The 27,866-nt window shown below is 48.4% G+C and overlaps 2 protein-coding genes across 4 annotated transcripts in view; both read right to left on the reverse strand.

The window, feature by feature from the left end:
- Nucleotides 1–498: 498 nt before the first annotated feature.
- CCDC198 (coiled-coil domain containing 198) lies at nucleotides 499–9,863 on the reverse strand. The gene is made up of 6 exons (XM_010396594.3): nucleotides 9,564–9,863; nucleotides 6,317–6,393; nucleotides 3,494–3,580; nucleotides 2,359–2,457; nucleotides 1,798–1,963; nucleotides 499–1,092 (listed from the first exon to the last, which is right to left on the reverse strand). Exons 1-6 carry the CDS (start codon nucleotides 9,781–9,783, stop codon nucleotides 848–850), a joined length of 894 nt encoding a protein of 297 aa, XP_010394896.2. The 5' UTR covers nucleotides 9,784–9,863; the 3' UTR covers nucleotides 499–847.
- Nucleotides 9,864–14,141: 4,278 nt separating this feature from the next.
- Nucleotides 14,142–27,866, reverse strand: part of SLC35F4 (solute carrier family 35 member F4) — a 112,987-nt gene continuing 99,262 nt past the window's right edge. For 2 of the 3 annotated variants that reach the window (XM_039553027.1, XM_039553026.1), the window contains 5 exons: nucleotides 24,030–24,249; nucleotides 18,429–18,554; nucleotides 17,080–17,272; nucleotides 15,673–15,762; nucleotides 14,142–14,597 (listed from right to left, as the gene is read on the reverse strand). In XM_039553027.1, coding sequence (XP_039408961.1) covers nucleotides 14,356–14,597; nucleotides 15,673–15,762; nucleotides 17,080–17,272; nucleotides 18,429–18,554; nucleotides 24,030–24,249 — 871 coding nt within the window. In that variant the 3' untranslated portion in view covers nucleotides 14,142–14,355. The remainder of the gene's footprint in view (nucleotides 14,598–15,672; nucleotides 15,763–17,079; nucleotides 17,273–18,428; nucleotides 18,555–24,029; nucleotides 24,250–27,866) is intronic. The other variant, XM_039553028.1, reaches the window with a different exon arrangement.

The raw sequence follows: 27,866 nt of genomic DNA on the forward strand, positions 1-27,866 counted from the left end.
ATGGAAACTGCAAGAATCTCTTTGATTGATCAGACACCTTCATACAATCATCTTTTTCAATATACTTGGAAATGTCAGATTGCAACAGAGCAGCTTGTTCAAATTCCTGGTGAGTGCTGCAGCCTTGACCAGCATCCCTGGGAGAGTGTCTGCAGGAAAAGATGGAAATCCCTCCATTTCCATCATTCACTCCCCAGCACTGAAACTTGAACAGGGAAAAAAGTGAACCAAAGCCAGATTTTTTAGATTGCATATAAAACTGGAGGTTAGTACTGAAGAAAGTACATATATTTTTGTGTCCAGGACAGGGGAGGAGAGGAAATTTTTTTAAAATAGCCACAAAAGTAAAAAAGGAATTTTAGAAATGCCAAAATAAATATTTTAAAGGCTTTCTAAATAAATCATTTTACCTTGCATTTTGAACTGGGGTTTGTGGTTTAGAAAAGGTTAACCCCAAGTTAAACAGGAAGATTGAGTAACTCAAAGGCAAGTGAAATGTTTCATTTCAGTTGAAATTTAATATTTGGGGTTAACCCAGAACTTTTCCCAGCTTTCGCTTGCGGTTTTTTTGCCAGCCCCCTTCTCTTCTTTCAACCCCCATTTCCCTGTTGCTCCACCCAAGGCATTTTTCCCCAGATATTTTGATTCAGCCACACAACCCAGAGGGTCACTATCCACCCCACATCAGCGAGCTCCTCGTTTCCAGCTGTCCTTTCCACTGGCTCAGGCTGGCAGGAATTCCACGTACAGCCAGCACTGTGTCTCCAGCCTCAGCCCATCCACCTGGGAGGATTCCAGCCCCACTGGAGCTGGGGCTCATTTCTTTGGCACAGCCCAAGCCATGCCACTAGAAATCCCTGTCAAAGAAGTCATCAAAGAGGGAAACTCTCTCTGTCTTGGTTCTCACAAGCGTGGGTTTGCAGGGAATCTTCTCTTCCCTCTCCCACTCGTCTGACCCTGTGCTGGAGGAGTCCCAGAACAGATCCCTTGCCCGTGGCTCCATGCAGAACCACAGGTCAACCTTCCCACTCCTGTCTGGAGAGAGTTCAGCCCTGTCAGGCTGCCTGGAGAGTCCTCCACCCCACGTGTTTCCTAGGGGAGAGAAAAAAGTGAAATATCATGGTTTTGCAGAGCTGCTCAGTCACCTGGAATTCAGCTGGAAATGGCTACAGACAAAGAAAATCCTGAGAGCTCCCTGCAAGACTAGGCCCCATGTCTGGGGCAGGGTGGGGTACAACACACTCAGGATTATATCTGGTGAAGTTACAGAGTCTGGCAACTGGCTTTATTCCCAAGGGGAAGAGAGCTGAGGTGAAGAACCACGAGGGAATAGGAAGCCAAGCTTGTTCCCCTTCCTCCTGGTGAAAGTTCACCTTCAGGCAAGTTTTTCACGGATTTGAGCACTTCTGGCCTCGGTGATACATTCCCAGCCTGTGCCAAAGGTTGTCATGTGCAGGCAAAGCAGGACAGGGCTCATGCCTTGGACAGGTCAGGATGAAGTGGTGGCTGAGATCCACTTTGCTTCCCCCTTCTGTAGGGACAGTGGGAAAAAACCCTAAACTTAAAAAGTGATCAGCCTCAGTGAGCGTCATACTTACCCCAGAGAGCTCTCTGAAGCATTCCAATGCTTTGTCCTACAAACACAACTCCCAGCCTTCTCCCCCCCAGCCTTCTGAACCTGCATCTTATCACTGCAGGAGATGGAGCAGTGGAAGCATCTTCCATAGGGAAACTTCTCTGGTGACATTTAGGAGGGCTGGTGAGTTTTACATCGCCCTGGAAAATTATTCCACTTACCAGGGTGGTCTTCATGAAAATGCTGATTGTGCTCAGCAGGGATGGGGTCTCGGCTTCTGGCACTGTCGCCTCTCTGGGGAGTGCCAAGGACATCCTTGGGGCTGAATTGCTTGGTTTTGTGCTTATTGATTTTCGCCTCCCTGTGGAGATTCCGCTTCAGCTCCGCCTGAGTTTGAAAATGAGTTGTCAACACAAGCAGCAGAGGAGCAAACACATTTTAATGGCTCGACGTGGCCCAGCATTAGGGGGGTTGGCCCTGGAAATAATTGCACAGTCAAGTAGTTTAACCCAAGCAAATGGAATTTGCCAGACTGGGTACATGACAGAACATGACTGGGACAGGGAGTTTTGGTTTCTCCATGAGTCATGGCCAAATGAGGGCAAAGCGTTGGAAAAATCACAGGGAATTGCTGATCACAGGGGCCCTGGGGATGCTCCCCACCAGCCCTCTGCCTTAGACACAGGGAAAGCTTCCTTTCACCTTCCCAGCAAGAGGTCTGAGGCCCCCTGGTCCATAGGAGAGACACCCCCATCCCCTCCCCAAATCCATCCTGACGTTACCTCTCGTCGCTTGCGGGTCAAGTCCAGCATCTGAAGCTTGTGCAAGTGCTGCCTCCTGCCAGGGAGGGGGTTCAGGCTTTGCCCTCTCTTCTCCAGCACCTATGGGGTATTTAAAGATGCAAATAAATACACCTGCACTTTGTGAAAGAGAAAGGAAGAGCCACCAGCTCACAAACCCCTCGGGCACTCCTGGATAAAGGGAGTGAGCATCTCCCTGCATAGCCAGCTTGCAGGAATTCATCACAGATTTCCACTGTGCTTGCAGTTTATCCCGCAGCTCTGGGGCATGAGGGAAAAAAACTTCATTAGAACAATGTATTTGTGCTTCTGCCCCCCGAGGTGTTACCACGTGGAGTTGGTTCTCCAAGTTAATCAATCTCATGATCCAAAGGGAAGAACCGCTTTTGCATGTTTGGGGCTGCAGGGGGTGTTTATGGCACACAGAGTTTGCAGCCTTGAAATCACACTTACGGAATTGTTGAGATGGGAAAAGGTGTCTAAGATCATTGAGTCCAAACGTTCCCACAGCACTGCCAAGGCCACTGCTAATCCATGTCCCCAAGTGCCACAACCTCACAGCATTTAAATCCCTCCAAGGGTGGTGACTCCACCACTGCCCTGGTCAGCCTGTTCTAATGCCTGACGGTGCTTTCAGTGAAGGAATTTTCCCTAAAACCCAATCTAAACCTCCCCTGGCACAATTTGGAGCCACTTCCTCTCGTCCTGTCCCTTGTTCCCTGGAAGCAGACCCCAACCCCCACCTGGCTCCAAATTCCTTTCAGGAAGAGCAAGAATGTCTCTCCCTTCTCCCACCAACTGCAAGTGATGGGTGCTCCAGTGAGTCATTTAAAAACGTGTCTCTCATATTTTCAGCCTCTAAAATATTTAATATCCTGGCTCAGCAGGTCCATCTCATCCAGGGAATTGTCATGCTGGCAATTCAGAAGCTTTTCCCTTATTTTCATCCTCTCACCCACACCCCAGTGTTTCAGCTCAGTGTCCTGGGCTCAGCCAGAGACAGGAGCACAGCCAGCGGTTAAATACCAGCTTCTGCCCTTCAGGGTGCCCAAAGTGTGAGGGAAAGGAGCCTGCAGCCAGGAATGCCTTGTGGAAGGGCACAAATTCATGCACTTACCTTTGATTTTGGGCTTGCAGCCACTTCTTGCTGACTCCAGGGCTTTGCAGGAGGGATTGCTTGTGGAGGGATGGCAGGTTCAAGCCTCTGCAAGTCCAATATTTATAATAGTTAGCATTGCTCCTTTCTACACAATCATAAAACTGGATACGAAACTACCTGGACATTTTTCCACCTCCTATTCTGGCCCAGCAGCTTGGGATACAGGAAGGAGTTTGGCATCTCAGGGAGATGAGCATCATTTGGTCTTTCAGGAGTGGGCAAAACTGGGGGAATCTTTTGCATTACAGCAAAAGCAGCCAGGCCCCAGTTTGACAGCAGTTTCATCCCTGCAGGTATTTCTCTTTGAGCCTCAACAGCACCCAAGTCTCCATCCAAGACCAGAGTGAAGCCAAGCTGCAGCTCAGATTGCTTCATGGCAGAGCTGGAGCATGCAGAGGTGTCATCATTTAATTTAAAGTATCCTATCAGGTCATCAAAGGGCAGATCCCACTTAGAGGAGACCTAGAGCACCGTTCCCTCTGTCCAGCCTGTCTTTGCATTGGCCTAAATAAAACTCTTTCTGCAGAACTGTGCATGGTACAAAGTCCTTTTCTGGTGGCTGGTGGAACTTGGCAGAGACTCGCTCTGCAGGCTGCTCTGAGCATGGATTTTTATCTTAAGGAGCAAAGATGCCTCCTTAAATCATAACAAGCTGGGAGGTGTTGCAGGGTCTTTTCATGGCTTGGCATTCATAGAATCACCAAGGTTAAAAAAGACCCCTCAGATCATCAAGGCCAACCAATCACCCAGCACCAGCACCGCCAGGTCCAGCACTAAACCATGGCCCTTAAGTGCCACATCTACACAGCTTTTGAACTTTTCCAGGGGTGGTGGTTCCTCCTAGAGTTCTCTGCTAGGATGGGAGCTCAGTACAGCTTCCATAAAAATTGAACAGGACATCATCCAGGACTTTGTCTCTAAGACCTGACTTGTACTTTGTTTGGGACACCATGAACTCCTTGATTATGAACAAGGGTCCAATAAATGGGGACACATCTCTGTCTGCACTGAACTGCTGCTGGATCCTGAGCTGTCATTTTGAATCGGTGCAAAAATGCAGGAGGGAAAATCAGCGTCATGTAAAGGGAAAATTCCCCACTAGTCCCCAAAGCCAAGTTCACGTCTCTTAGCATCAAAAAACCTCCACAAAGCTAAATATGAAACTGAAAATTTGCACTAGATGGCAGCATGTGACACCACAAGCTGTGGTCCGGGCTGGCATCACTCCAGGAAGACACCAGTGCAGGGTGGATGGAGGCAAAAAGCCTCCCACATCCCTCAGCTCATGCCCCTGCCCTGCTGGGGAAACCAAGCTTCAGGCTTTTGGGTGAAGTTCTGTCCCAGGCTGGAAAGTTCACTGTTCCCTTTAGTTCTTGTGAGCCTCACAGGTTTTTGTCTGGAAACACTCACTGACCAAGATCCTCTAAAAGTCCTTGAGAAGACCACGTCATCCTGCTCTCCTGCCTTTGAAAGTATTCCCACAGGAAAAGGCTTTTGCTGGAGCTATGTCCACTCCCTGAGAGCACCAGCAACAGAACAGGGTAGGATTAACAGAGTCTTTGTCCTGAAATGAGTATTAACCGTGTCTCTGTAATACACAAGTAGAGCCGTGATGGAAATAAAATCAGTAACTAAAAAGTTCCGTGCTGGGCAGAGGTTTCTAAAGGAAATTGTGATGCCATATGACAGTTTTCAGCATGTAGGTGGGCTCAGATCAGATGCTCCTGTTGCATCATCCCACCAAACCCAGGGACACATGATTCCATAGCTGGCGGCCTCCTCTGCTCTCTGAAGCCACCAGTGACACCCAGAGCCACAGCCCTGAGTGGAGGGGGCTTAAGTGACCTCGTTTGGTGGCTCTTCTGTTCTTTATGATAATAGAAAGATTGTAATCACAGCAAGGAAGTCTCAAGCAAAGCATCCTTGCTCCAGTGGGTTTGCTGTTCACAGAATCATGGAACCCTGAAATGGTTTAGGTTGGGAGGGACCTTAAGGACCAATCCCCCTGTCATGAGCAGGGACACCTTTCACCAAACCAGGTTGCTCCAAGCAGATTTAGGCTGGATATTAGGAAGAAATGCCCGTGACTGAACACTGGATTCGAGCTGTGGCCTCACCAGTGCCAAGAACAGGGGGAGAAAAAAGGATTTAAAGACATTTCTGAGCTTTAGTTATGCAGGGGTAGCCCTTGTGTGGAGGAAAATCTTGACTGTTAGGTCAGGTATAGTCATGGGGTTTGATTCTTGGATAGGAATGGATCAGGGAAGTGCAGGACAGGGAAACTGAGGGGAGTTTGGGCAGGTACAGAGCATGAACAGCAATTCCTGAAACCCAGAATGCTTGCTCTGTCTTTCACTATCCCCTATTGCACAGCATGTCTGTCTGCTCTATCATCTCTGCTCCTAAGCTGGTGCCTGACCCTTACGGGATGTTGGGCCTGAAGAGCCGAAGCCAGGCCCACACGGTGCAAGTTGGATCCTTTCTGCCCTCTTGGCCACACTGGCCCCATGGGAGCCAGGATTTGGCTGCAGGTACCCAGACACCCCAAAGGACAGTGGGACATCACAGCAAAGGTGGCCCTATGTCCCACACACGTCCTTGTTGGATGTCTCCAGAGCACATAAAGCTGGTGATCACCCAAAAGTAGGACTTCCCCCTTGTGTTGCTGTAGGATATTTGCTTCCCCCACCGTGGTGCTGTGACACGTGCCCCTGTCCCCAAAACCCCACTTGGAGGAGTCAAGCAGAGCAGCTCCCAGGGAGCTCCTCACACTCTCCTTACCTGAGGCCTTCGAGACGGGTGCTGTTTGATGATGCTGGTTCCATCCTTCCCCGGCACGGTGTTCAAAGAGAGGGGCCCTTCAAGGTTAAAGAAATGGATGAAGTTACTTTTGGGTGACCATCAGCTGCTTAGGTGCACTCAGCAATAGATTTGTGCCCTGGATTTCGGCTGGCACGTCCCACTGAAGTCCCTGCCTGTGTATTCCAGTAACACATGGAATATTCTGTGGGCTGCAGAGGTAAAGTGGGCGTAACTGTGTCTGTGATTTCTAACAAACACCCACCACGTACCCCTCCAACTTCCCTCTACAGCCACTCACATTCCTAATCATGACCACCACCATCCTCGTGTCTCCTGTGGCCTCTCCCAGCCCCTGGGACTCGGGTGGCCAAGGGACTCTTCTCCTCCCATGCCCTGTGACCATCAGCTGGCCAAGAAATCCCTGATCTCTGCTGCCTTCCCACTGCCTGCCCTGTTAAAGTCAGGCACAGGCAGCAGTTTGGGTTTTTTCCTGCTGCTCAACCCCTGAGACTTGATTATTGTTATTTTTTGGTGGGACTGAGCAGTACCTCTGCTGATTTACTGACTCTGGCAGAGCTGAGCTGTTGCAGCAGGAGTGGGAGGGCCGTGCTCAGGCGAGTGGTGCACTCTCAGACCCTGGAAATCAGCCCAAGACAACGTGTCACCCATTAGTGACCCCATTAGGTATTAAAGCAGAGCTTTCTCTGAGGCCTGGATGGGATCTGGGCTCAGGTCTGTTCTGTGCTGGTGCTCTCAAGTGGACACCACTGCCCCTTTTGTTCTTTTCTTGCACAAATAAATACCTGCATGAGCAGAAGTATTTCTTTCAAACAACAGTTTACCTGTTTATCTCACCTATTCACCCCAAAAAACTGTCCTGGTGCGATCAAATGACATTTTATACATGGAGTTAAGTGAGGTGGGGCTGAGCAGCTCCTGCTCCCATGTGGTGGGAGCCCTGAGATGGTCACAGGGGAGGAGAGTTGGGGATAAAGTGCAGGAAGAACATAACAGTTGATGCCAAATTTAATAATCATATCTAACAAGAAAAGTAATTCTTTTGAAGGTCAGCTTATGGGGGACTTCCTTGAACCTCATGGAGGATCACCAGGCTGGGCTCCTGGAGAAGAGAGAGAAGATAATCACAGAACCTAGAATGGTTTGGGTTGGAAGGGACCTTAAAGATCATTTTTTCCCAACCCCTGACAGGGGCAGGAACACCTTCCACTATCCCAGGTTGCTCCAAGCCCTGTCCAACCCGGCCTGGAACACTGCCAGGGATGGGGCAGCCACAGCTTCTCTGGGCACCCTGTGCCAGGGCCTCAGCACCCTCACAGGGAAGAATTTCTTCCTCCCATGAGGGTGTTGGGATATGGAGATGGTGACTCCATCAGGTAAATGTTTGCTGGGCTCTGCAGAGCCCTGGCAATGTTTAACCACTGAACAAAGCTGTGGCTGCTCCACACATGCAGGAATGGGAGCCTGAAGAGAAAATTTTCAGGAAAGAGGCTCCTCTGGAGACAAATCTCATCTGCAAGGAACACGTGGGGAAATAGCAGCTTGTCAGAGCAAAAGGGGGTTCTGGAGTATTGCCTCTATCTGCAGGGCAAGTGAGTGCATAGGGAATTTCTGGGGGAAAGGGAAAGGTAAAGAGGTGGCTCCTGGACCTGGGAACAGGGACACGACACAGGGAAGTGGCTGTGAGAAGCTTGTCCTGGAGAAGGGTACGGCTTTGAGGAAGTTATTTCTCCATTATGAGGTCTGATGGTTTGTGTTGTGCATGTTTGGGGTTGTTTTTAATTTTTCCCTCCCATCCTATCTGTGCATGTGGCTTGTAGGAGATTTGCCCTTACCCTCTGCAGATACAGAACTGGGGGCTGAGGGTTCACTGTGCCCAAATCTGCTCCCCCCAGAGCAGGGAGCAGCACCAAGCCCCAGCTCAAGGCATCCTTGTGACTCCTGTTTTTCACCCTTGCACTTCAGCAGCAGCAGATCCTCCCCTCTGGGGGAATCTGGATTTTAAATAAGCCAAGCTGAACCCTCATAAACCAAATAAAACCTATTCTCTTGGAGGCTTTGCTTATTTAGACAGCAGCTCGAGCTAATATATGGATCAAGTCCTCCTGAGCATACTCTTCTTGTTTCTGAAAATGGAAAGCAATGGAAGATTACATTTACTAAATTTTTTAGAAAACACACATTTTTAACAAGCATTTGTTAAATGCCCAGTGATAATTTTCCAGAACAGGAACATTTGGTTGTTCTTGTTCTCACTGAGTACTTAAACCCTGCTCTTCTCCAGCAAGACCTGATCTGTATTCTCCCCAAAACCTCAGTTCCATGAATGTCACTGCTATCATGCCAGAGATTTATTTGCTTTCCCTGCTTCCTGATGTCCCCTATGAAAGATCCTGGAGGAAATACCAAGCCTCTGGTGAAGCAGCAGTGCTTAACAATGCTTGGCGTGGGTCAGAAATTGATTTTTGGGGGATGGAAAAGCAGGGAGGAGGATGCTGGGGCTGCAGATCCTCCTCCCTCTGCCTCGCCCTTCCTCCCACCCCGTTGGTTTTCATGGATGTTTCTCCCTCCACTCCCCTAACACTGCTGTGGGAAGCATTTGTCACCATCCAGCTCGTTGTGGAGAGGTGCACAGCCACTTCCAGATGGATGCAAACCTCCTTCCTCACCTCTGGGAAGGATTTGGGTATGGATGGAGCTTAAAGGCTGAGGGGAGAGGCTGCTTGTAGGGAAACACACACAGCCAGGTCTGTCTGCCTTCTTCTGCTCCTGGCTTGGGAAATTTGTCATTGACTCCAGTTTTACCTGCCCAGAATCTAATTCTGATTAGGGCAGTGATAACGAAGTGCTTGGCAGGGGCAGCTGAGTGGGACAGGGGTGTGATGGCAGTCACAGGGTGGCTGGACAAGGGCTTGTCTGGACACAGGCAGGTGCCAGGGCGATGCTGGGGAGTTGGGCTGTTTCCAGGGGGTGACTGATGGGAGAGCAAGGAACTGGGATCTGGGCTTGGGTGAGCGAGATGCTTTCCAAAACAGTGGAGCAGGGAAAATAAGTTTTCCCATAGCTAAAACGTCCTGGAAATGGCAAAAATGGCAAAAAGCTGAGGATGCAGAACAGCACACCCCCACACCCACCCCACACCGCAGCCAGCAAACGCACAGCCCCAGTGACCCCCCAGGCCCGTGACATTCCAGCGGTGACCCCTCACCTGCAGAGGCTCTCCCGTACCAGGTCTCCCGGAGAGGTGGAAGCTCCAGGTGGAAGATGGGCTTTCCCCACGGTGCCCCACTCGGGGGGATGTGTGGGCTGGGCTGTCCTGGCACGCTGGGGAGCCGGTGCAAGGCAGCCAGAGCGGGCACATCCCCCTGGCCAGGCACCGGGGCCACCTTGGTCACCTTGGGGTGCCCCTTGGAGGAGCTCAGGCCCATCCTGCAGAGCCAGGGCTCTGAGAGGAGAAGGAAATCCCCTCATGCACCATCCTCCCTGAACGTGGAGAGGGATCTTTGTGAGCGACTCAGAGCCCAGGCAGCTCCCTGCCAGCTCCCACGGATGTCCTTCCCACCTTGGTTAAACATTGACCCATCCCCAGGCATTCCCCTGCTGGGGCTGGGATGAGAGGGGGCTGCTGCTGACAGAGAAGGGGAAAGCAGCTTGGGAGCCACTGCCAAACCCCAAAGAAGATTTGCTTTTACCTACAAGTGATTTTCAACCAGGACCACCACCTCAGCTGGGTGTGAGGTATTTCTTCAAGCAGCTCTTTTGCTAAATCTTCAGGTTTTGGAAGGAAATTCAATCCTTGGAGCACCAGAAGGGTTAAAATGTCTCCCATCCTGCATGGGAGAAACAGCCTGGGAATAAGGCCTGGCCCAGGAGCATCCTCCACCTTTGCTCCTGCTGGCTGGGGGCACTGCTGGAAAAAATGCAGCTTTAGGACAATGCTAACTGGGAATAATGGTCAAAGTGAGTGGTATTTGATAGTTCATAAAATCATAGGATCGTAGAAGGGTTTGGGTTGGAAAGGCCCTTAAAGATCTTTTAGTTCCACCCCCTGCCATGGGCAAGGACACCTTCCACTAGACCAGGTTGCTCCCAGAAGAAAATATTCATCACTGGAGCAACCCAACCAGCTCATGTTTTCAGCCACAAAGCACCAACATCTCTCGTGACTTTGCTTTTCCCAGGTCACCCAGGACATAAGGGAGCACAGCAGCCTGGACTGTATTTTTTTTTTGTCTTCTTCCTTTCAAATGGAAATGTAAAATCAACACCCTGCTTCCCTCCCGAGTTTCTCAATGCTTACTGTCTATTTTTCCTTTTTATTTTAATTACGCTTCCCCTGCTGAGAACAAGTCATTCCTGTTAGGCAGCTTGGGAAAATCATGAATTAAATGCAATGATGGATGTGTGGGAGCAGTGGAAACCCACGTTCAAAGTGGATGTTAAAGCCAGTGCTCACGGTGCTGCATTTGGTGTTTTACCCAGGTGCTGCCAAAATCCTGACAGGGTCCCCCTGCTCCCCACACTCCCCAATCCCCTCTCTTGTCCACATTTCCTTCCCACAGGGCTTTACTCTGTAAAGCAAAGAGGACCAAGAGCAGCAGGTGAGGGTTTGGGGTGGGGGAGAGGCTGCAGGAGGATGCCCTTCCTGCAGGCCACTGGGGCAAGCTGAGATCCTGGTCAGGGATGCTCATCCTTCTCTTAAACTGGGGGTTATTTAATGCAATAATGTTATTTTATTTTACCTATATTTAAAGTTCAGTGAAATTCCTGAGTCCTGTGCTGTAGAAACATGGGGCTGGAGCAGCTTTGGTCCCATACAGTGCTCTTAGGGACAGCTCACAGTTCTTCCCAGCAGAGCTGGAAGAATTTAATCCCTTTCTCCCATCTAATTTACTGCTTTAAACTCTGTAAGTGACGATGATCCCGCCAGAACTGGACTTCGCAGCAAATTTCTTGCAGTCAAAATGAAATCATTGACTCCTAAGCGCTCTGATGCCCTTTCTTTAAGGAAGATACTGGGAAAAGCTCAAGGGTAGGGCAGTGCCATGACTTGGGGCAGGGCATTTTCACACGGAGGGGCAGAGTTTGTTACTCACCTTCGCACAGAGCAAAGGTGAACCAAGAGGAGGTGAGCCAAGGGGCACCGCTCTAACACCCAACTGCAGCAGTGCATCACCTCTGCTTAAAGCTTCTCCTCAAAACTGAATTTTAAATCACAACCGTGGGCAAAGGAGGAGATGGCGAGTGGGTGGAATGGATTTTAGCCAAAATAACGCCTGGGCTTTTATGCAAATCCCCAGTGAGTGAAGTAGAAACAACCCCAGCAACGCGAACAGGCTGTTGTTTATCCTGCTTGCAGCACATTCAGGCAGCGACAGTGTGAACAAACGGGTCAGCAAAGAGAGGAAAATAACCCAGCACGGCTCCCCTGGATGGGATACAAACTTCTGTGGCTGATAGAGCTTGTTATTACATATCTGTAAGGTCAAGAAACACGGCTTGTTCCTCCCTCTGCTCCTTGTCGCCGGCATTGACAGGGGGCATTCATCTTATCTCAGCCCAGGCTGGGGACATGGGTGGTGCTGATAACACCGTCCTGCTGCTGGCTCGCCGAGCCCTCCAGAGAGGGCAGGCAGTGCTGGGGATGCTCGGGGAGGGTTATTCACAGCACGTTTTGTTTTCCTTCCAGTGATAAGGAGAATCTGGTAACGCAGCTGCCAGGTCAAAAGCGGCACTTTCCTTGGGAGATGGTGCCACAGAAATGGAACCTCACATTGGTGGGGAGGGCAGCAGGGGGTCACTTGATGGGGGTCATTATTGGTTTGCCGTTCCTCTGATGGATCACAAACAGCATCAGGCCAAAGAGCCCCCGTTTGTTGTCTGATTTCTTGGGTTTGATGGGTTTTTCTCCAGCTGAAAGGCTGAGCTGAGCTCCAGGGAAAACCATTATTTCCATGCTTAATGAGGAATTCAAACTGGAAGTCGGGCAGAGGCTGAATGAGGGGGCTCCAGGTATTGCTGGGGATGATGAGCACCATCAGAAAGAATCTGGGAGCAGATTGCCCAGAGAAGAAATATTCCCATCCCTGAAAGTGTTCAAGGCCAGGCTGGACGGGGCTTGGATCAACCTGGGACAGTGGAAGGTGTCCCTGCCCATGGCAGGAGTTGGAATGAGATGGGCTTTGAGGTCCTTTCAACCCCAAACCATTCTGTGAACATCAAACCTAAGCAGGGCTGCTCTGCTCAAGCCTTCCTTGCTGGGATTAGAGTCTTTTTAACACCCTGTGCCCCTGGCCATGCAATGTGTCAAGCATTCCATGAAACCTGACTCACACATGAGGATTTCACACGATTTTCCCTGCTGAACTCCCAATGAGGTTCCTTAAAGGATCCAGTCCTGGGCCTGAAGATGCTGCCATGAGGCTGCTTGCCAAAAAGTACTCATCAATGCATACTGAAAGTTTTGTTTTCCCCATGTGTTCAGCTTGGCAGGAGCTAAAATTTCAGTAAAGTCCCCAAAACGATCTAGCAATTTAAATGAATGTATCAGCTCCAAAACTGTGGGGAGGGGCCAAGCTGCCCTGTGCTGGGTGCTCTCAGCCCATCAGTACCTCCATAATTAACTCTTCTGGAATATTTCTAATGTCTACCTCCTCTCAAAAGCAGCAGACCAGGAGCTGTAAGAGGCTTGTGTGTGTATCCAACCAAACCTTACAGGTCTGGATTGAGGGCACAGGGGACAGTTGGTTGGGTTGGTTTCTGCAGCCCTAGCTCTGGAGCCATGTGATGAAAGAACACAAGTTTGTGGGGTTTTTTAACATACACAAGTATTTTGTCTGCTGGGGACAGTTTAGACATGAACATTAAAAGATTAAAAAAACATTCAATAGAAGAGTCAAATAAAAAGAGTCCAGTAACTTATTATTTACATGATTTTTTTTCCCAGGCAGAAATACCATCAAAACCCACCCCTACTGGCTGCTAATCAAACTCACAAACTGTGGGCAGGAAAGTCAGCAGAGCTCAGCAACCTGTGATGCTTTCCAGTTGGTTTAATTCTTCCTTTAAAAAAAAGGGGGGAAAAATGTTTGTCTGCCTATCAAGTGCTCTCAAATAAAGACAGTCTTGAGTGGTCAGTCCCAGGAATGTTGTAAACCAGGCTAAATTACACATCAACAGGCTTAGGGAAGGGATTGGATTTGGCTTTTGAAAGACTTTTCCACAGTGGAGGTTAAGAAAAATACTCATTTGTCCCGAAGCTCTAGAAAACAGGAAATGGCATTTCCCAGGGACACCGGCGATCCAGGGTGTTCCATCTCTCCTGAGACTTCTGTAGCTCAGCTGGGAGTGCAGCTTTTCTGGGAGAAAATGAGGTAAATAAAGCTACTTTTTGCTTTACTGAAGGCACCCAAACTCCAGAACCACTTCCAGAGAGGTGGTGTTGGGAAGAGGCACAGCTCAGTGTGGTCTGGGAGGGGACAGCTCATGTTTTGCCCATCATGGAATATTTATTCTGATAATAATTGGGAATATCAGTGTGAACATCAGTGCCTTTCAGAAAGGAACTCTCCAAAATGCCAGGAGAGGTTTGAAATGCTTTTCCAAAACTGCGACCTTGCTGAAAGGGCACTTTATTGAAAGTAAGTCAAGACGTTAGATTTTGAGATTTAGCTGGAAATATCCAACATCTGCATCCTCCAAAATGACTCTACTCGTGCCAGCAAAGGGAGATAAATGATGTAAACTTATCCACATTTTAAACCCACCAGTTCAGCAAGACAAAAGCTTAAATGTTTATTACAAAAGATTTTATTGTTGTTATTTACACCCGTTCCTTGTTAAGTGTACAAATGTAAACATTTCTTATAGATGTATTTCTCTTATCTTACAGTTCATCCCCTGCTCAGGTTGGATGACATCTTTTTAAGCATACAGGCGGTGAGGAAAGTTAAGCTATATTCACAGAATATACATCTGCGTGCAGGGAGAGTCCTCCAGCCCTACGCCAGCGGGATGGACACTGTCCCGTTGGCTCTGCTCCTGCTCCTCGTGTGGACACTGGATTCTGTCATGTCCTCGGTGTGATCCTCACTCTTCTTCTCCTTCAGGCTGTTGATGAACCTCAGGGTGATCTCGTCCCACTCCTCGGGGAGCAGCATGAGCAGGAACCCGATGCAGATGATGATGGTGGCCCCCAGCCGCACGACGCTGAAGATCATTTTGTGCTTCAACAGGTCCACGGCTGGGAGGAGGAAAACAGCATCAAACCTGCAGCAGGATGGATGGCAGCACCAAGGGCAGCCTGGCACATCCCTGGCTGCTAATCAAACCATGGGCTGCACTCTGGTGTCACACTGGCCTTGTGGCTCTCAAATCTCCAGAGGGAGCAGCTCCCTGAGCCCAGGGAACAGCTCTGACCTGACAGTGCAGCACTGGAGGTGCCACATCTCCCCTGTCCCTCACTGCTGTGGGAAGGATTGGAGGAATCCAACCCTGAGGGGTTGGATTAAGCCTGAAGATGTCCATGGTGAAGGGTCTGTGAGGGAGCTGGAGGGGACCAGCCGGCAGAAAAGGAGGGTCAGGGGGAACCTTCTTGCTCTCTGCAAGTCCCTGACAGGAGGGGGCAGCCAGGGGGGGATCGGGCTCTGCTCCCAGGGAACAAGGACAGGACAAGGGGAAAAGACCTCAGGTTGGACCAGACTGGACATTAGAAAAAAATTCTTCACTGAAAGAGTGGTAGAGCACTGGAACAAAGCAGTGGTGAAGTCACCACCCTAGAAGTGTCCAAAGAATGAGTGGACATGGCACTTCACTTTATGGTTTAGTGGGCACGGTGATGGTTGAAGATTGGACTTGATGATCTTGGAGGTCTTTTCCAACCCTAATTAATCTATGATTCTCTGATTTCTGCTCTGATAGAGAAGGCCCTTTATGGTAACTCTATCTACAACAGGCTGCACCAGCAGAGTGCTTCCTCAGGCGGCAGGGACCAGGGATGGGGAGAAAGCAGCATGTGGGGCAGAGAGCTCCAGGTGCCTCCAGGCCCAGCCTGAGCTCCAGCACCAGCACCCACAGCACACCTGAGCCCTCAGGCAGCCTCCTACAGACATTGTTTGACAGATGCATCCCCCTAAAACCAGATGCGTTCTTGTGCTCAAACCCCCAGAGGGATGAAGCTGAGGAGACTGAGGAGCAGAGACAGAGGCTGTTCGACAGGACTCTGGAGAAAATTTCCACCCAGCAGATTATTTAGGAAATAAACTGCTTTCTGAGTGCCCATGGGCTTATCTTCCCAGCAGCAGTCGTGGCACTGGTACCTGCATTTCCAGGGACGCTGAGCACGGTGCCGATGGAGATCAGGATGGGGTAGGTCAGCACCACCCCAACGTTTACCAGGATATTGAAAGCTACGGAAAAACAGAGAAACAGAGAAAATAATACACCAGAGTGAGACGTTTCTCCTCCACCTTGACCCTACAGGTACAATACGTGGCATTAAGTATCCACACCACAACGAGAGAGTTGTCACAAAGGGATTAATTTTTGGTTTTTTCTATATGAGCAGGAAATTAAGGGAAATTCTTCACAGGGGAAAGGGGAGAGCTGTATGGCCTTTCACAAACTGTAAGACTGAGGTTATCACACTCATATTCCATGGCTTTGCCCAGGCTTTAATCAGGTAAAAACAACCTGGCTTGGTTTTTTGGTTTGTTTGTTTGTTTGTTTTTACATGACAGCATTCCCAGAGAGCTCCAATTTCCTTGAAAGATTAAAAAAACCCTTAAAGTTTGCTTAAGTTTCCTTAACCTGTCCTTGAAAGATTAAAAGCAAACTTATGTGTGATCACCCACCACCCAGTCCTGCTGCTGAGTCCCCTGCATAACAGGAACACGAGGCTGCTCCACAAGGTTGTTCCCTCATGGTTGGGTTTATACACTTGGGTGATAAATTATCCCTAATTTTGGTCCCCTAGGAGCTCAGAGGGCAGCTGCAGTTGTGGTTAGAGCAGTTCAAGGCGTTCCCAGCAGCTCAGCTGCCAGCCTGGCCACATCTCAGGACTGGATGGGCAATGACATTCTCTTTGCTGCCATTTAATAAATGTGTAGCAAGACAAAAACCTCTTCAATTATGGAGTAACAGAGACTTTACTGAAGGAAAGGCTGTTGTTTTATGTGGAAATTAAAACGCCCCTGGGTTGAATCCAACAGATACTTTGCTGGCAATTGTGGCTCAGAAAGAGGGAGCCTTATGTGAGCCCTGCCCAGAGCCTGCAGCACCCCCAGAAAGATGTCCCAGCACTGGGGGTCCCCCTGTCAGTGCACAAACATCCCCCAGGAGCTGGCTGGGAACATGCAGACCTTTGAAATGGGATTTACAGCAGCCAAGCTGTGCCAGAGACAGGGGCATTGGTGTGGAACTGCAGTAGGGATGAAAAAATGGGCAATTAGTACGGCTGCTTCATGTTTACTCCCTGCTATTACTGTTAATTATTAAATATTATTAATTATAACTATGCTTACATATCAATTATTAATTATATATCAATTAATAGTAATGTTTCATAAAGTGTAATGAAAAATACGAATCATTTCTAAGGAGCACCAGTTTGCACTGGGACCAGAATTAATCTGTGAGAGAGCTCTGCTGCTTAAGGGGACAGGGGGAAATTGCTTGTGCCCAAGGCTAGTTTTGCAGAAAAATAAATACATTTTTTTATCACCTACCTAACCAGAGACCAGCTACTCCACACAGGTAACCCCACGGCACAGCAGAGAAGGGGTACCAGTACTCCACTTTTGTGAAGTACAGGATGATGGGGGTGATGGAGATGAAGATGAAGTTGAAGAAGCCCAGGGTAGACACGAAATGAGCCGCTTCCCCGAAGTTTGCACTCCCAAGAAACATCTTGAACAAAACCTGGAGATGAGAGGAGAGAGGAGAGGTTTAGACTTCATACCTATCACGGAAGTACTCCATTTCCTTGGGGAGAGTGGAGAAAAGAACAATATGCCACAGCCTGGCCCTTTTCCTGCACAAGAGTTCTGCAAGGGGATCTTTGGTCAGATTTGTGCCCTTTCCTGTGTTTTAGCAACGTGTCTTTACCACGGGGATGGCTGAGTCTGCATAACCCCAAATGCCACGAGAAACAAGTGCAGAAGAACCCAGGAAAAACCAAGAATAAACCAAGGACCCAAGGACATACCATTCATGCAACAAATGTAGAGGATTTGGGCTGCGTGTGGCACTGTTGGGACTTGGGAGAGGACTCCAGTGACTTCCACAGCATGACCCTGCTTTGAGAGGAAAACCAGCCAGGAGGGGCTCACTCTGTGAGAACTTGTCCTCTATGAGCCTAAATTCATGAACTTTGAGTAACTTGTGAACGGCCACAATGAATTTATGAGTGAGATGAGCAAAGTCCAAAACTGTGAGGGCAGCTTCTGATCCTCACTCCAAACTCACTCCAAACTTTACACACGCAGCTGAAAATAAACACAGCTACACTCAGCCCAACCTGCTCCTGAGACACATCCCTGCCTTTTCCATCCCTCACCTTCCAGAGTAGCCACTTCTTCCAAGCAGAGGTGTCTCTAATGAATTGCCTGTGCCAGGCTCACACCAGGGCTCAGAGCCCAGCATGTGCCAGGGAGCTGCAGTGCAGACCTGGGATGAGTTGGCCATCCCTGCCCAAGGAAAGCAGCATTTCCCTGGCTCCCCTCCCTGCTGCACATGGAAAGCCCCTTTGAAACCACCCTTTGAAAGCCCCTTTGAAAAGTGCTGATAAACTTCACTGGCATGATTAAAAAATGACCTTAAACTCCTCGTGGCATGGCAGTGGAGATTTCATTAAAGACTCATCAAGAAAAGCCATTCTGGGTAATTAGCAGGTGACAACTAATTACCCTCATGGTAGACTTCCTGACATTGCGACATCGCCTGGTCACAACACGAATGATGCAGGAGTGACGAACAGAATAAAACAGTGATTTCACAGCGATTCTCCTTGTACTTGTGTCTTTTTAACAGCCAGTGGTAATGAATTTAGGAGTGCCAAGAGACAGTTGTGACCTACCTTATACAATGCAGACGTGGAGGCTGATCCCACAGCGTAGGCCACCCCGATAATTGAATCACCCTGGAAACCATCAGCATATGCCATCATGACAATTCCTGTGATTGCCATTATTGCTGCCACTATCTGCACAGACAAAGCAAAGCAATGTAAAGCTGAGATCATCACTGGGAGGGGCTCCTCACCAGCGTCACTACCCACTGGCTCTGACTTGGAGCTTTCTTGTTTTCCCTTAAATGGGAAAGATCGTGGGAGAGATGTAACGCATAATGAAAGTGTGTGCACTGATAAGGAAATGGACCTATCACTGCAAATTCTGCTGGGGCCTACTGACAGAACATCCATCATTATGTACTTTGTCAGCTGAACCTCCACCTTGGAGAGGCAACTGCAAGATCAAGAAATTTTAAGACAGACTGTGCTGCACAACAAGAGAAATACTTAGCAATGCCACCAATTTGACTTGAAATGCAAACATTAGATGGCCAAACATCCTGGAAATTTAGTCCAGGGGAATGAGCCCTGTATTTTGGAATAGCAGGGTACCACAGGGAGCTCTTCCAGATGTTTTGGCCATGCCCTGCCATCTTTTTTTGGACAGACATGACCAGATTTCTTCATGAAGCCTTTACCTTTGTGCTTAGGTTTTTGGTCTCTTTTGAAAACCCCAGAGAAAGCATCTAAGGAGCTTCAAAGAAAAAGAACAGGAATCATTAACTACAGAGTATCTGAAATCCTGGGTCTTGACTCCAAGAACCTTAAGGAAGTGGTGGAGAGCCCAAAGTGTTTTATTCTTTAAAAAACTCCCCCTCTCCACCTAATTGCCCTCAGCAGGTAAATGTGGAGTGTGAATTTCAAAGACACTGAATACCCAACTTCCATGGAGTGCAGAGGAAAAGGTGTCTCCTGAGCCAGTGCACAACTCCTGAGCCAACACCAATGTCACATGGGCGCTTCTCTTCTTGAAAACTTCACTGAACTTCATTGAAGGAATATTTAGTCCTAGATAAATCTAAGCTTCAGCCCACAGACTTCAAAGGCATCTTGATCCAAACATGTGCCCTCCTGCAGAGCAGTCTGACTCTCAGAGCTCACAGTTTTACCAAGAGTCCCAGAAAAACCACTGATACTAATCCCAAACAGATGTGAGCCAGACTGAGGCATTAAGCACAAAAAGTCCCACAAAATAACTTCAGCAGAGCCAGTCAGTAGAGTAAAACTGTTTTTCAAGGGACACACCGGACAGGGACACATGACAGACTCAGGTGAAGGTGTTCCCACACAGGAGACAATGGGGAACCCAGAATGAACTCCCAGAGCAGGGCTAATCTGAGACTCCAGGTAAAAATGTCAGTGCTCCTAAATCCCTTAGGTATCCAGGCCAACATCTTCCCAGGAAAACTCATTTCCTGGGGGCAGCTTTAAGTCCTTCCCCCTCACCATCAGCCCTATTTCACCAGTCCTTGAGGCACACAGGTGCCCCCTCACACGGCAGTGGCTGTGCCAAAGGCAGAGTCACAAACCCCACTGCAAGTCTATATCCCACGTTACTTACATGTGGAACACCCCAGCTCCAAGATACAGGTGAACAAAGCTGCCACCTAAACCTGAAGGTATCACTGATAGCTCCAAATTCACCATGAAATGGCAGCTGAAATCCAGATCCCCCAATGCTGTGGGCTGGAGGCACCTCCCAGTGGTGTGATGAGATCTGAGAGGGCTTTAGCAAAAGGGGACCAGGAGGTTTCCCCCTCCTCCTTCCCAGGATAACACATTCCAGCAGTTGGGTCATCCTGGGAGACACCACAGAAGTCCCAGCCTCGAAGCAATGCCAAATGACAGCCAGGACCCCTTGGACATCCACAGCCTCTCCTCTCAGTGCCCAGAAACGCCCCCTGCCCTGCCAGACTGCCTGGCTGGATCACCTCAGGCTGCACCACACGTCCTGCCCGGCACAGAAATTCAGGATTTCAGCTGTCAGCTGGAGTATTTCCAGCAGTGTGTCTGTCTCAGAAGGCAAAACAGAAGAGCCCAATGTAGTAATCCCCTTCTTCCAAGGGCAAGGATGGAGATTTAACTCTTGGTGCACTCACTGCTCACTCATTTCCTTGTGTCAGTGAAAATGAGTAGATCCATCATCCCCTTTCTTCCTGCCATGAAAAACTCATTCCCAGTCTGTCTACACCAATTTTAGAGAGCCAGTTTCCTAATTTAATCAAGTACTTATAAAGCCAATCACTTTTTTGTCCCTGAAGCAACTAAAATGATGGACACATGTGGAGCAACAACACCTCCTGAGACCTAAGTAAGACCTGAAACTGAAAACAGCAAAAACATTATTTAAATTTCATGCTCAAGGCTCCTCCTGCATGTTACATACCAGGGCATCAGCACAGCTGACCTGTGCCTGCCTCAGGTGCTGGCTTTAGAAACCTGAGCTCACATCTGGGCACTGCTCTGTGCTGACAAGCAGCAGCAAGGTCACAGGGAAGCAAAGGTGGCTGTCAGCTCATTAAACAAGGCTTTTAATTAATGGAAGAGTGTAGAAACTTTCTTTTGGAGCCTCCTAGGTATGGAATGAAATTAGCTTGCCTCTTTTATTTTTTTCCCTGAAAGAGAACAAGACCAACCAATGGTTTATCAGAAACTTTTTTAACATTTGGAGCACAGTAGAAAACAAGGTGCTGTAGTAGAGAATCCCAGAATCCCAGAATGGTTTGGGTTGGAAGGGAATTTAAAGATCATCCAGTTCCAAACCCCTGCCATGGCAGGGACACCTTCCACTATCCCAGGTTGCTCCAAGCCCCATCCAACTTTGCCTTGAACACCTTCAAGGATGGGAAGAGAACTCTCTCCAGGCAAAATTCAACATTTTCAGGGGAGAAAAATGTCCCCAAACTACCTAAAAAAATTTGATTCAACTCCACAGATGAAGCCCAACCAAGGGCTTAAATATGCAAACACATAAGCATGTGTCTAAATCTAAGCAACAAAAGCCAGCAGAACTACTCAAATACATAAAGTCTTTTAAATATTTGTGCTTGCTGTGTTCCAAAGCTGTCAGGACTTCCCAACGTGTAACAGAGGCACTTTATTAATGTGAGAGAGAGATGTCCAGAAGTGTCCAAGCAAAGGTCAGGGTGCAGGCAGGGATTGTGCTGTGTGTCCTTGCCCAGGGCAGGAGGTACTGCAAGGTACCTAAGCTCTGCCTGCACTACTTTTATGGATAAATAGAACCAGAGGATCGTTAAAGTTGGAAAAGACCTCATTGAGTCCAACCCTAACACTGCCAGATCCACCACTAAACCATGTCCCCAGGCATCACATGTACACATTTTCTGCACACTTCCAGGGTTGGTGACTCTACCTGGGCAGCCTGTTCCAGTGCCTGATCACCATTTCTGTAAAGAAATCTTTCCTAATACCCAACCTAAACCTCCCCTGGTGTTTTTCTCTCACGGTGTGGGTGCTACAGCTTCACCACTGAGGGCACGTGCCTGTCCCTGCAGAGCACACTCTGGGTACCTCAAACGCAGCCACAAGCACCTGAAACTTGGTGGGGAACCCTTCTGCAGTTTTCACTGCTCCCACAGGTGGGATTGTGCCATTCCACAGGGTGGCCAGCAACACAGGCTTGTCTTTAGACGTGGCACCTAAAAATCCAGCCTTGCAGCCCAGCTGGCAGCTGAGCAGGAGTGGTGCCAGGAGATCAGAGGGATGTCAGGCAGCTCCCACATGCCCGTGGGCATCCATGGCCAGTTTGGGGACTGCTGCAGCCACACTGGGCACACAAGGAGCTGGGAATGTGCTGCAGAGCCACTGCTGTCCCAGGCACTGGAGCATCCCCACCTCGATGTGCCCGATGGCTCCGGAGCTCTGGAAGAGCTGCTGGGAGCTGAGCTCCTTGGAAAAGCTGGTTGAGCTCCTAGGTGCAGAGTGCTTCTGCAAAAACATGGCTCAGGGTATAGGATTAAACCTGTATTTCTTTTCATGTCCTCACTGTCCAAATAACCCAATTCCTGCTGCTCTCCGAGGCACTGCGGGCGAGAGCAGCTGAGGCATTCAGAGCACAAAAAGCTGGGTTTGTGCTGCTCTGTCGTATTTTAGCTCTCAAACACTCTCCTGCGTGGTTATTAACATCATTAAGTGTTATTCTGTCAGGAGAGCTGCTGGAAAACGCTGTGAATTACCTCTCCAGCAATGGGCATGCAGGCTCTGCCAGTGAGCAGCGAAATCCAGTTTACGTGCAGGATTTGCTGCTCACTTTTCCTGCCAGGTTTTTCCTGTGTGAACCCCACAGTGTTTACAGCACTAATACTAATGCATATTTATGGCAACCTTTTTTTAGTCAGTGAAAAATAAGTAATAACTGAAAATAGTTTTTATTTCTAGATTTCTTCAACAGAGCAGGCTAGGAGAATACAAGAGCTATGCTTGCTCTCCCAGGAAGATGTTGCTTTGAGACAAAAATTAGCTTAAAGGGTACCAAATTTTCAATTTTTTCAGCTGGAACCTGAGATGATCAAGGGGCAGAGGGGGGTAGTTGTTCCTGTTACTTCTGTAGAGGAGAACTGAGGTTTTTAAACCCTGTTTATTCTTTGAGTGAGTCAGTGGGCTGAGCGTGGGTCCCATTCACCTGATGTTTCTGTGTTTTCAGCTGTGTATGAAATAGGCACACAGGTGTCTGGCTTTACCTTCAAGCACTGGTTCACTTCCACGCTTTCCATGGAACTTAAATCCAGCTGCTGGTGGTCCCTTCTGGTCACACCCATCACACCTGGCCCCAACCTGCCCCTAATGAAGGTTCCAGGCTCTCAATAATTCAGTCAGGATTGTGCCCAACACGACCTCGAGCCATTTCAGGGGGGAATTTGCATCAAAGAACTGGCAGAAATTCTCACTACTCCTCATCCAAGGTGTGAAGCCAACAGTTTAAATTGCTGCATGTTGGGAGATTTGTGTATGGAAAATCACAGGGAACAAGTTTGCTTTCCCCAGATCCAGGGGCACATCATTTTGAGTTCTGTTTTAAATTTCTGCAGGGTCCATTTTACTGGCAGCGAGTCCTGTAACACTTCAGTGCAAAATATACCTTCATACAAAACAGCTTTGTTCCTTTTAAAGCAGTTTTGGCCATGCACATGTAAATGTGTGTGTGAAAAGTGACAGAGTAGCACAAGAAAAATACATCACACATTGAAAACAAGGAATAAAACCTGTCTGTCTACCCAAACAAGGAATAAAACCGCTTTGGTTAGAACCTAAGCATTCATCACTAAGTTTAAAAGAAAATGAACTAAACTTCAGCACAGTAAACCAAGACAGAATAGGTTTATAGGAAACTGGAAGTTCTTCTGTTGTAATTCATGAAGTTACACTTGGCTGTAATAGCTCCTTGAAATCCCCACACTGAATTCCCTCTGAAGTTCTGAGGTCTCTAACTGATCCTGAGGTTTAGGCCTGCATTATAAAACTAAATGAGAAACGTTTTCATGGTGTATCTACACCCCAGTGCAGCAGTGCTATGGCAGCACCATGGCTGATGGATTTAGGTGCAATTATGAAAACATGAGAGAGAGGAAAACGAGGCACGTTCATTACCCTTGCTCCCATGAACCTGTCTTTGAGCACAATCCAAGAAAGCAAGAAGACAAAAGCTTTGTTACAACAGAACAGGGCAGAGACGTCTGTGGCTGTGAGCTTCTTTAAAGCCAGTAAATACAGGTAGTTAGTCAAAGTCCACAGAATAGAAAAGGGAGCAGTCCTTTTAAGAAAGAGTTTCAGCGTCAGACCATCTTCACCAAAAATCCGACTGCATTCCCTACGAAAAGAAAAGAGTTTCAGTCTCAGCCAGGGTTTTCCTTAGCATTCACTCCAGCACAACAAACATTCATTAGGCTTTTATCGCGTTCCTGTGCTTTCCCTAACTACTCCACACGCCCAAGAGAATCCATTATTTAATTTACATAGGGAAAACAACCTACAATCTTCTTAAAAGAGCAATTTCGAAAGAAGAAAAGAAGTAACTTACCTGGAATAATCACACTCTGGGCAACAATAATCCCAGGAACTCACACACAGAAATGAAGGTTATCTATAATGCTCCGACAGCTCCCAGACTCTGCCTTCAAGGCCATGAGCACAAGGATTAGAATCATCATTTTTTCTCTGCAGCTTGCCAATTTTCTTTTTTTGGATTGCTCCAAGCCCTGTTTTCATTCCTACTGAAATACATTTTTATGTATGGCCAAGGAAGCTTTAAGAACTGCCTAAAGATACTCAAAAGGACTGCCAGATACATCAGCGTGGTGGGGAACGGAGCCACCAGGCAGTGGGAGTGAGCCAGGCAAACAGGAGTGTGTGAGGAAGACAGGAAAGGGAGGGAAAAGTATTTAACAGCTTCATTTTATTATACAGTGAAAATCTGTGTTTTCTAGGAGGTATTTCCTTGAGGATTAAATTCCAAAGAAAACCTCCAACTTCCCAAACACTGTGTCACACACAGCTCAAGTGAGCTGCTTGCTTCTTAGGATTTCAGGAATCTCTGCCTTTCCCAGGAATCTGGGAAGGATGTTTTTTTAGCAACTCCACTGTCTGCACCCTTGGTTGAAGGTATTCCTGAAGATATTCCCAGTGTGCTTCACTTCTTGGCATGGCAGGCTCTCTGACACTGCTCAAAACATGGGAGGTCTCACAAGTGACCCCAAAGAGCAGTGGAGTGAACCAAGGCACCCTCAACCTGCAGCACATCATTCCAAGGAAAGGGACATGGAGGGAATCATCCAAATGCCCAGAGGCTCTGGGGCTCCAAAGTGCTCACAGCCAAACACGGCTGTGTTTGGAAGACAACTTCAAAGATTGCACTGCAATGTGAAATCAAATATATTTGTTATTTGAGGGTGCTGGGGGTGGTATGCTAAATACCTTGATTTGGAAGACGAAATCATTTTCAGGGCCCCTTAACCATTTTTACTATCTCCTGGGAATTTTGCTGTTAAAAACATTGCAGCTTTTCACTGTTAAGATTAGAAACCATCACTCTCATTTTGAGGAAAGTAGAATAGTAACATCTGTGTAATAACTGAGATCAGCTACATCTTAACCTAAACGATTCTATGATTCTACTTAATAACCACTCTTCTCCTGCTGCCACCAGGACAGCCTGCGGTACAAAGCAGTCATTCCTGGTAATAATAAATTCCATTCTCAAACTCTGTTCCAGGGCATCCAGTGAGTTAACACTCAGGCTGGTGGATCTGCTAATTACCTCCTTCACTCTAGTTGACCTCAACATTCTCAGGAGTCCTGTTCACCAAAGATCAGGATAAAAACGTTTAAAATACAAAAAAACCCCAGCTACTTGTGTGCATCATTTGTCTGAGATACAAAGCCAGCACTTGGTGAAGCAAATAAATCAGTGCCTAACTTTGCAGACTTTTGTAACTCTGATTTCAACAGGAGTTAGAGGTGACAAGTTTCCCTGTTTGAGAAAGGACCCACAGGTGGCACTTCAGTGTTTCCTGGCACACAGATACAGCAGTTTACCTATAAAAGATGCTTCCCCTTGAGACTCAGGTGGATGCAGAGGGTGATTCTGGGCTCAGACCACATCTCACCTCAAGACAGGTGGGTGCACCATGGCTGTGTCACCATTCCACAGCACCAGAGCCAGCGTGCCCCATGTCCTGACAAGAACAGACCTGCACTGTGAACTCCAGACCTGTGTGGTGGGAATTCTGCCATCACTTCTGGGGCATGACTGGATCATGATAAATCCAGCCTGCCTCAGGAGCTGTCAAGATTTTAGAGGAAAGAAGCCTATGCTGTGTTAAAACAAGGCAGAAAGGTGCCTGGGCTGCCTCCAGAAATGCGGGGCACAGCTGGACCCGGATGCCAGAACCGGCCAGGTTTTGCTGTCCTGCAGATCTCTGGGATGTCTGCACACAGACAAACCCAGAGAAGAGCCAGGAGGATGGATCCAAGTGCCCTGACAGGGTGAATCCTCGAAGGAGGAAGGCTCAGTGGTTATTACATTATTCTGGGTCAGGCTCTGGGCGCCTGGTCAGTGATTTGGGAGAGGCAGCTGTGGCTGCCCCAGCAATGGCACTTATCTCTGAGTTCCCAGAGGCAGTGGGAGGGATGAGCAGGGATGCACAGCTAGGAAAAGAATCTGGAAATGCTTCACAGGCCCCAGGCAATGGGCTGTTTTAAGCAGGTGGAAGGGCCTCCATCACACAGCAGTGACCAGAGAAAACAGGCGGTGGTGGTTCCTCAACTCTCAGTGAAGAAAATATAGCAAAGTCTCTGACAGGGTCGTGCTGAGTGAGGCAGAGACTTGATGAATTCACCCCTGTGCCTAGGAGAGCTCCATGAATAATGCTCAGTCAATGAGGAGATGGGGAGAATACTTTATTTTCCCAGTCAAGGCTACAGCAGATTGCCTGAGGCTTTGTGAGGGATGGTGGCTCAGTGGTTAACTCAGCCTCTTTGACATGCAACTAAAATTAAACTTGCAGGAGTCATCAGACATGACAGTGATTAAAACCCTGGGCTCAGGAGAGAGGGCTCCCTGGAAGCCTCCCCACACAAATAATGTTGCAGGCTGCTGACTTAGAGGCACAGACGTAGCTAAGGGCAGCTGACCCTGAAACTATGACAAAAACTATTTCCAAATGCACAAGAAGTCTATTTAAAACCTGCTCTCTAACACAAGTAACTCCTTTTACTTGCAGGTAGGCCCTCAGCCATCAGCTCTGGGCAGCATGCCATGCTCTCAGGAATTACAGCACCTCAGGCAGTCATGTAGCTTTGCCTCTGGCACCCACTAAATAGCTTGTGTGCCCTCTCAGTTGTTCTGATGCCAGGCCCTGCACAGGAACGGGTTTGTTCCCCCCTGACACACAGCAGCCTCTGGAGTGAAATCCAGCAGCTGGTTATAAGCAGCTCACAGAACAAAACAGCAAACAGGCAGAGACCTGGGCTACAGGAACACAGAGAATGCAGTGACATCACCTGGATTAGAACTTGGCAAGGCCACAGTGACATTAGGGCAGCAAACAGCACAGCAGCACCTTCTGTGAGCACAAGTCATTCAGTGCTTCTGCCTGAATGACGGCATCTGCAGCCATAAAATGCCTCCCAGCTCCACTGCAGGGGACAGGCACCAAACTGAGTGTGGTTAAGCACACTGGTGAGTTGTGTTCCCAGCACTGACCGAATCTGAACTGTCAGAAAGAGCCTGAGCAGCTCTATTTGTCTGGTGGAGAGCTGGAGCAAAAGGAAAGTGAATTCTGTGTGAAACTCTCACATAAGCAGTGCCTGGCTCAGGGGGCAGCACCAAGGAATGCTGTGTCCCACAGGAATGGCCCATGGGAAGCCTAGCTTTGTGCTGATGGTATTCCTCATGTCTCCTCTGAAAAGCCCTTTGCAGTCAAAGTC

The sequence above is a fragment of the Corvus cornix genome, chromosome 5, assembly GCF_000738735.6.
Source record: "Corvus cornix cornix isolate S_Up_H32 chromosome 5, ASM73873v5, whole genome shotgun sequence".
Lineage (NCBI taxonomy): Eukaryota > Metazoa > Chordata > Aves > Passeriformes > Corvidae > Corvus > Corvus cornix.